Source organism: Natrix helvetica, assembly GCF_964273705.1.
Source record: "Natrix helvetica genome assembly, chromosome: 6".
Taxonomy (NCBI): domain Eukaryota; kingdom Metazoa; phylum Chordata; class Lepidosauria; order Squamata; family Natricidae; genus Natrix; species Natrix helvetica.
In genome coordinates, this window is record NC_138553.1 from 77,842,568 (window position 1) to 77,852,136 (window position 9,569).

The following is a 9,569-nucleotide window of genomic DNA, read 5'->3' on the forward strand; positions in this document are numbered from 1 at the left end:
TTTCCAGGATGCTCTTTTTCACCTGATGTCATAGGTGCATCCTTGTGAGCTTACTAAGTTCTTGATTAACTTTTGTTGCCTGCAAAGCGGTCAGCAGAGCTAGTGGCAGATTCAGACAGTGAGGACTTTGGGGAGGAAGACGGGCCAGTCCTCGAGTCTGGGGAAGGCTCTGATGAGGGCTCTGCACCAGAGGCAGAGATGGGGCCAGGGCCGTCCGACAGTTATCAGCTGCCTTTGGAGGCAGAAATCAGTGAGGCAGAAGAATAGCTGGAGCCTGTTCCCAATGTGTACATGCACAGAGTTGCCAGATGAAGGGAACAGCTAAGGAACAAGGGCTGACTCAGGAGTAAAGGCACAGGTGAACGGTGAATGGCCCCTCCCATAGGGAATAAAGAGGAGCAAAGGGGGAGTGGAGTTTGCAGGAGACAATTAGATTGCTTAATTAGTATGAAGATTTGTTCGGGACTCTCAGAGACTCCTTGCCAAGTATTTTCTTGTGCAGCGTTGCATTTGGAAGATATCGGCCTGGCAGCTCTCCAAGCCTGATAAGGTCAGTGGTTGTCAATTCACCCTTGAAAGTGGGTTTGCCAGGACTTTGCTGGATGTGAATGAGAGGAATTCACACTAACTTAATAAAAAGGGACAAGGAGTCTGCTTTGTGATTTTGTGAAGTCTAGGTCAGTATCTATGGAGATTGTCAGCCATCCCAGGTCATGGTTGTCCCAAAGGTGCTTTTTTCAAGAGGCAAGTGGACTTTCTGGTTTTTCTTTGAAGATGTTTCAATCCAGGAAGCGTCTTCATTTCTATGCTGAAGAAGCTTCTTGGGTGAGAAGTGAAACGTCTTCAAAGAAAAACCAGAAAGTCCACTTGCCTCTTGAAAAAAGCACACTTGGGACAACTAAGTTCTTGAGGTTCCTCAGATTTTCTTGGCTTAATTTGTGAGTTGCCTAGCCACAAAAGCCACTGAATGCTTCGTGGTTTGGACATCAGTGGTGGTGAATTTCCAACTCCTCCTTTCCATTCAACCATTAGATATGGTATTTTGGGAGGGTTTTGTGTGGCATCCTCTCCATTTCTGCTCTTCTTCATAGCTGGGGATTATCTTAGAAGCAACCACAGGATTCCCCTTTGGACCAGTAGGTTCTCAGTGTACACAAAAAGTGTTGTGGAGGCAGAAAATGTGGCAATCCTTCACTATATGGTACACACAATGTAGGAAGAGTGATGGTGCCCTCTTTCAAGGAAAGAGAGATAACTGAGCAACCAAAAAGGTTCAACATAGCCTCCATTGATCTTTTCTTCCTCAATCTCGTTGCCAAAATTGAGTGTTTCTCAGTCCCGACATATACCAGTAGCTGTCAGGGGGAAAGACCAGGTCAACACATGAAGGTCCAATTAAATGGATTTATTGCTACTCATGCATATGCACAGGAGTCTTCTCAATTAACCTTAGCACCCACTTAGAGTTTGTTAAGGGTCAATGGAATTCAAGGGAAGTTGGGCTTGGTCCACTTATGAATACGTAGAGATACTAGGCTGATTCCCTATTTCCACTCTGCCCCCAGGTTCTGCCACACTTTCTCCTACAGTAGCAAAACCCGTCTTCTGTCCCTTCACATCCCGACCTTTCCTTTCTGCCTTCCATTGTTGTCACCTAATTTGCTCTCTCTTTGTGCCATCCTCCTCTTCTCTTTGCTTTGGTCTTTTCTGACTTCATCATCTTCTCCCTAACTTGCTTGAAATCTATTTTGAGTTTGTTCGGGTACTTCTTTTCTAAGGTGTGGGAAAAGAGGGGAAAGTTGCTGCCTGGGAATCTTGAGGATATCATGTTTCTGTGCGATGTCCCTTATTCAGCAGGTGGACGTACAACTTCTCATCAACCAGGATCCTACTAGCAGACTGCTGGGAATAGTACTGTTTCCCCCAAAATAAGTCAGGCTCTTGTTTTCTTTTGACTCCCGAAATAAGCATTTGAACTTATTTTGGGGGATTCGTATTATTTTTGTGTTGCAGTAGGCCTCTTAGCCCCGCCCCACAGCCCGTGGATCAGCTGATCCAGAGAGGGCTTGAGGTTCTGTCTCTGTTTTTGGCACATTCTTGCTGGGCCTAGCGTAGCTGGGCCTGCCGCTCTTTTTGCGGCTGCCACTAAGAGAAAGGGCGCGGTAGCTAGGATTTGTGGAAGTGGCATCTGCAAGGTCATTTTTCATGGATGGCAGGTGCATGTGGGGCATGCCCCCCCCTTTCCCCCAGGAAATGGTGGGGACCGGCTGTGCATGTGTTTAAATATTTTAGGGGAGGGCTTATTTTGGGGGGAGGGCTTATTTTAGCTGATGTGCTCAAAAGCTCAATTGGGCTTATTATCCAGGGAAGTCTTATTTTCAGGGAAACAAGGTACCTTTAGTGAAGCTACTTGTGACTATGAGCAAGAACAGAGAAATGGGCAAACACGATTCGATAAATTAACTGAAGACCTTCGTCTGACAGTGAAGAGGAATTAATTATACCTAACAAGAGAAAAACAATTAATTCTTCTTTATTAAGATGCTTCTGCAATTTTGTACATTTTACTCCGTGGGTTCTGCAAAGGGGAAGTTTTAAATAGAGGAAAACAAATAATTCTTCCTTATTAAGATGTTTCTACAATTTTGTACATTTTACTCCATGGGTTCTGTAAAGAGGAAGTTTTAAACAGAGTACTTAGTTTATACGTAGTAATTTATACGTAATTTTTTTTTAAAATGAAATCACATTTTACTTCGGCTGAGGAGGATATGCAGTTTTTGCCTAGCCTGTTTCCAACACCCACGATATGAAAATTCTTCAAAAAATAATGTCGAGAGTGGGGTTTAACGTTATTATTAAATATTTGTGGCTAACACTTAAATTAAAGGCTGTTGCAGCGCTCTGTTAAATTATTTCTTTAAAAACCTATCATTTGTGTATATGTTTGGAATGCTTTTGGGAGAAAATGATGAAGTCATTTCCCAATCACGCTTTAATAAGCGTGAAAATAGAATTTCTTTTCTTTTGTTTCCCCAAGAAGCAGATCGTGACAATGTACTTCGGCTCATGTAGACCCCCATATAGGATTAGATCTTGGTGATTAGCTTAGACTGAGCAGAAGGGAAGGAATCACTTTAGCTTCTCCCAATCTCCTCTGGTCCAACCTATGAAAAGGAGGAGGAAGGCTGATCTAAGCTGCTTCACCCCGTGGTGTCCTTATCAGTCTTCCCTAATGCAGCAGGCATCCCTTCTGCTGTTTCTTCTCATTCTTTTCCTCTCTTTGTTGTTTCTTCTCATTCTTCCATTAATGGAATTTTCACTCTAAAAACCTGGATCATAGAATCCCATAGAAAATCATAAAACCATAAAATCAGAATTGTGGAATCGTAGAATCTTAGTATCATAGAATCATAGAATCATAGAATCACAGACTCACAGACTCACAATCACAGAACCACGGAACCACAAAACCACAAAACCACAAAACCACAAAGCCACAAAACCACAAAACCATAAAATCAGAATCATGGAATCATAGAATCTTAGAATCACAGAATCATAGAATCCTGGAATCCTGGAACCACAGAATCATGGAATCATAGTCATAGAATCAGAGAAACATAGACTCATGGAATCAGAGAAACAGAGAAACAGAGAAACACGGAATCATAGAATCACAGAATCATAGAATCACGGAACCACGGAACTACGGAATCATAGAATCATAGTCATAGAATTAGAGAAACATAGAATCATAGAATCATAGTTGGAAGGGACTTTGGAGGTCTTCTGGTCCAACTCCTTGCCTAAGCAGAAGTTCTTATATGATCCTGGACCAATGGTTGTTCAATCTTTTCTTTAGAGTAAGGCAAAGAAAAGACATGCCCCCAAGAACATGGGTAAAGCAGGGCCCTCAACAGAGAAGGAGCAACCATGTCTTTGTCGGAGGTTGTTGTGGAGCTGAAGAAGAACTGGGGAAGATGTTCGACTTCTCCCAGTCTCCTCTGGTCCAATCTATGAAAAGGAGGAGGAAGGCTGACATAAGCTGCTTCACCCCATGGTGTCCTTATCAGTCTTCCCCAATGCACCAGGCATCCCTCCTGCCATATATTCTCATTCCTTTCCTCTCTTCATTATTTCTTTTCATACTTCCACTAGGAATTCTCACTCTGGAAAACCTGGATCATAGAATCATAGAATCACAGCATCACAGAATCATAGACTCATAGAACCACAGAATCATAGAGAAGGGGATAGGATAGAGGAGGCTTCTGTGGGGATAACCTGAGGGAGAGAAGGGGATAAGATAGGAGAGGCTTCTGTGGGACAAGCCTGAGGGAGAGAAGGGGAGGTGAGAGGTCTCTGTGGGGCAAGCCTGAGGGAGAGAAGGGGATAAAAGAGAATCAATGGGGCCAGCCTGAGGGAGAAAAGTGAGGGAGAGAAGGGTCGATTTATCAAGCTCAGTCACATAGTTTCGTAGCAGAGCACAGGTATCCAGCTAGTACTGTAATAAAGGTGGGAAATAATGCAATAAAATAAAAAATAGTGTAAAAATAAAATAATAAAATAAAACAAAATAAATGTTTCATTTGCGCAAACTAAGTTTGGAGCCAGCAATTAATCTCGTATGGCTTATAAAGCACGTGCCATGTCTTGTTGGAGGCTGGCATCGAGACGCTGTCATTCCCTGCAAAATCTTTTTTTCAGAATAAAATAAAATTAGGACCCCTTAAATCGAAGTGTACAGCTTGGCTGAGTCAGAGTATGACTTTTCGAAATCCAGACTGTATATTTTCCTGGAAACTGCAAAACTATAATTGCTTTGTTTGTATCGCTGGCGTGAGTAACGCTTAACAGGTTTTCTTTCCTTCATGTTTTCTACATTGCAGAGGTCCCCAAAACAGAAAAAACGTTTGAGGAGAGGTTGATTCTGAAGGCTTTCCTGCTGAAGTTCGTAAATTCTTATGCGCCCATTTTTTATGTGGCTTTTTTTAAAGGAAGGTAAGCTGGATCAGATCTATTAGCATTTGGTGTTAATACACGGCCCCACTTTGGCTTGTTATTGTGGTGATAGTTTTACTACACAATACTCTCAGGGTTGTAGGTTTTTAACTGCATTAATAGTATAAAGGTAAAGGTAAAGGTTCCCCTCACACATATGTGCTAGTCGTTCCCAACTCTAGGGGGCGGTGTTCATCTCCGTTTCAAAGCCGAAGAGCCAACGTTGTCCGAAGACGTCTCCATGGTCATGTGACCGGCATGACTAAAAGCCGAAGGCGCACGGAACGCTGTTCCCTTCCCACCAAAAGTGCTCAATTTTAAGACTCTTTTACCCCACAGGTGTTCATCAAATCACTGTAGTTGTTAAGTGATTCATATGGTCATTAAGCAAATCTAGCTTCCCCCATTGATGTCATTTGTCAGAAACCATCTGGGAAAGTCACAGAGAGTGATGACCTGACAGGCGGTTGTCATAAATACGGGCACCTTTGATCAAATGACCGTAAGGAGTGGTCATGATCCTAAGTGACAAAGCTGACTGGGTGACCTTGGGCCAGTCCCAGTGATGGGGATTCCATATCTTTTCCTACCAGTTCTATGAGAGTGTGCTTTGAGCGTGCTTTGCGCGCACACGCAGCACTCAAAGACTTCCCTCAGTGTTGATGAGCTGAGCTGTTTTTTAGCTCAGCTACTGCGCGAATCAGCTGAGGTAAAAAACGAGGGAATATAGGACAGGGAACGACAAGGGCGGGAGGGCGGGGCCAACCAGAGGTTGTATTTGCCGGTTCTCCGAACTACTCAAAATTTCCACTACCGAACGAGCGTGAGATAATACGGAAGATCTTAGAATGTGCAGAAATGGATAAATTGACCAAGGAAATTCACGGAAAGGAGGAAACTGAGTACTATTTAATTTGGGAAAAATGGTATAAATGGCTAGATGATAGAAACAGGAAATAAGGATCTGGAAAATATAGTTTGCATTATAGAAGAAGTCGGAATTAGTGATAAGAAGGTAGGAAAAGTAGGATTTACAGCAGTAGAAAAAGTTATTTATTAGTAGAAGGCCAATAAAGACTGTCTGATACAAATGACCAAACATAGACTGATAAGCGAAAGAGTAAGAAATAATAGGATGATAAGTGGAAAAAATGTATAGAGATGGATTGAGAGGGAAAAAATTGTTTGCGAAGATGCACTGATAGATACCTGCTGTAAGAAGGAACAGGGAGTCCCAGTGTTATTTGTAAGTGTTGTGTAGATTTTTGTCAATGTGTATAAGTGTTTATAATATACAATTTAAAAAATAATTCCCCGAACCAGTCCAAACCGTCTGTATCCTTTTCTCAGCCCTAGGAAGGAGGCAATGGCAAACACTTTGCCAAGACAGTCTATGAATCGGACCCAACTGGACCACAGGGGGTGGGAACCCAAATTGCAAAGCTTAACAGTGTCAGTCAAACAGATGTTTCCCTATCCTGATGTTTCTTTCCCAAAGTGTCCGGTGGGGCAGGGGATCGGGAAGAGAAAAGGAAAGGAGTCACACGCTTGGAGGAACTGCAGTTCAGCCCCAGGCGTGTGCTGTTTACTGGGGGGGAGGGAGGAAGAGGGGATCATCTTGGATCCATCCTAGCCCGCCGGGGGATCAGAGAAATGTTTCTCTTTCCATCCGCCAGATTCCTGGCATCGCCTTCCTAAGGACATGAAACGCGCATGGAGTTTTCATGCCGAGCAGAAGCGGGCTGCTTTTGTTTTCTGTGCCAGATGTCTTGGGAGGTCTGAAAATGTCACAGAGTGGGCACGCGGCCATCTGCAAATTCTCACTTATTTATTTATTTATGGGCAGCAGCCCCATTTGAAAGCCTGGCTCTCGGCTTTCAACACCTGGGCTTGGGATTTCTAGGGTGGACGTCTGCTTCGGAGGACGAGGCATTTCCTTTCCTTGCAGGAAACACTGTGCTTAAATCAGGTTTCCAAAAACCATTTGAGGCTTTTCCTTCCTTGGAAGACCGGTTAAAATGTTGTCCCTCATCCACCTCCATTTGCCCAGTAAAAGGAGCAACAGGATTTCGGGAGACTCACAGTCAGGAAAACAGGGACACGGGAAGTGATGGATGTACCTGTGAAAAAGCTCGAATCTCACCTCATCCATCCCAAACTTTTCCCCAGGGGTTTCCACCTGCAGATGGCCCTGTTTCCCCATGATGTTTGCTTGATTGCAAAAATCGTGGGTTTGCAGGCCGTCTTCCCCAATTGAAAGAGATGCTGGGATGAACAGAAAGACTCGGCCAGCTGTTTTTTTAAAAAAATGTCTGTGGAAGTTCTCCATCATCCAGGTCACGGTTGTCGCAAAGGTACTTTGTTTTCAAGAGGCCACTGGATTTTCTGGGGTTTTTTTCTTTTGAAGATGTTTCGCTTCTCATCCAAGAAGCTTCTTCAGTTCTGACTGGATGGTGGGGAATGGAAATATTTATACGTTTTTAATATGTTTACCGTATTTTTTGGAATATAAGACGCACCTTTCCCCCCCAAAAAAAAGAGGGTGAAAATCTGGGTGCATCTTATACACTGAATACAGCATTTTTGGCCTCCTGAAACCCTACCCCTTTTGCAAAAATGGACCTGCAGAGGGTTTGGGAGGCCTGCAAAGTGCTCCTGGGACTGGGGAGGGCAGAAAAGAGTGAAAAACAGGCCATTTTTGACTTGTTTTTGCTCCCCCCCCCCAGCTGCCCAGAGCACTCTACAAGTCTCCCAAATCCTATGCATACCCTGGGGGTTTTTTTGCAAAAAAATGGGCCTGTTTTCATGAAAAACAGGCTGTTTTTTGCTCGTGTTTGCCCCTCCAACTCCCAGGAGCACTTTGCAGGCCTCTCAAACTCTCTGCATGCCCCGTTTTTCACAAAAAACGAAGCGTGCAGAGGGTGTGGGAGGTCTGCAGAGTGCAAAACCTTTTTTAAAAAAATTTCCCTCTTCCAAATCTTGGTGCGTCTTATACTCCAGTATGTCTTATACTCTGAAAAATACTGTATGTTTTTTTTAACAAAAAACGTTTTTTTTAATCCAGAACATTTTTATTTTTTTATTCTCTTATATACCATTTTAAGTATACATTCACATAATTATTTTTCATCTTTACATTTATCATTCTTATACATCTGTTATTCCATTTTATAGGTTATAATATACAGTTTGAGTTGCTTTATTTACCATCCCTTCCTCCTGTTGTAACACCACTTTATTTTCCCTTTATTTTCTCCCTCCCTCCCTTCTCTACTTTCCTCCTTCCTCCTCTTCTTTCCCTTCCTTCTTTCCTTACCTTTCTCCTACTCCTACTCTTCCTCTTCCCATATCTACCCTCTCTCATTCTCTTCCTCTCCCTTCCATCCTCCCCTCCTTACCTCTTTCTTCTTTCCCCCTTCTTCCTTTCATTCTCTCCTCCTCTCTCTCTTTCTTTTCCATTATTATAGGTGTCTCTTTCGGGTCTCAGTTTATATTTCCTTGGGATGGTATTTCGGCAAACCCAAATATAATTGGTATCTTTTCTGGTTCCCTTACCTTCCCTAATCTATCTTAACTATAATTCCCCCCCCCCCTTTGTATCTCTCTAGTATATACATACTTATGTATTTAATCTTTCCTTTTCTCCTTTCCCCTTCTTCCCCTCCTTTTCCATTTAATAGTGCATCGCCTGGGTTCTGTATCTTCTTCCTACTTTCTTTTCTAGTTTCCTTTCTCTAGCCAATCATAAAATCTTCCCCATGTCTTGAAGTACTCCGATTCCTCTTTATCCTTTATTTTCATTGTCAACCTATTCATCTCTGCACAATCTAATATCTTTTTTATTATCTCTTCATCTGTTGGCAGCTTATTTCATTTCCAATGTTGGGCAAATACGATTCTTGTTGCTGTAGTTACATTTATAATAAAATAGGTACCCCCTTTGTTAAATTTCTCTGGGATAATACCTAGTAAAAATATCTCTGGTCTAAACTTATTTTTTGTTGTAACATTTTCTTTAACCATACTCTTATCTTACTCCAGTATTTCCTTGCTTCTGCACATGTCCACCACATATGATAATAAGAGTCTGTTGCTTGTTGACACTTATTATTTCACCCAGCCGATCACTTCTCTGTTTTTCCAGGTTTATTGCAGTCGTTCAGCTGGACAGTTCATAACGGCTGCCTTCCTTGCTTTAGATCCAGAGGCATTGCAAGCAATTTTGCAGGCATTTTAGGGGATTTGCGGGCCCTGACCACACCCACTTGTGCCCCCCCCCTCTTCACTGCTCCCCCAAAGCAGCTATGGTTAATTACCCCACAGCACAGCAAGGACTCTGACTATTCTTTCAAAAGCCCCCCAGGGAACATATCCTGTTGCTGAGATTCAGGCCACCCACCCCAAAAACTTTTTTTTTAAAGAATATTTTTTATTTTAATTGAACAAAAACACAAAAAAAGAATCATCCTTCAATACATCTTGTAGAAAGCGTGTCGATTGGTTACAAATAACCTTCTCGCATTTCTTCCATAGTCATTACTTGTAGCTCATCATAGATTATACAC

At 42.6% G+C, this 9,569-nt stretch overlaps 1 protein-coding gene across 1 annotated transcript in view; it reads left to right on the plus strand.

Annotated features, from left to right (window-relative positions):
- The window catches only part of ANO2 (anoctamin 2), a 140,693-nt gene that overhangs the window by 95,229 nt on the left and 35,895 nt on the right, over positions 1–9,569 (plus strand). The window contains exon 16 of the mRNA XM_081957963.1: positions 4,893–5,004. Coding sequence (XP_081814089.1) covers positions 4,893–5,004 — 112 coding nt within the window. The remainder of the gene's footprint in view (positions 1–4,892; positions 5,005–9,569) is intronic.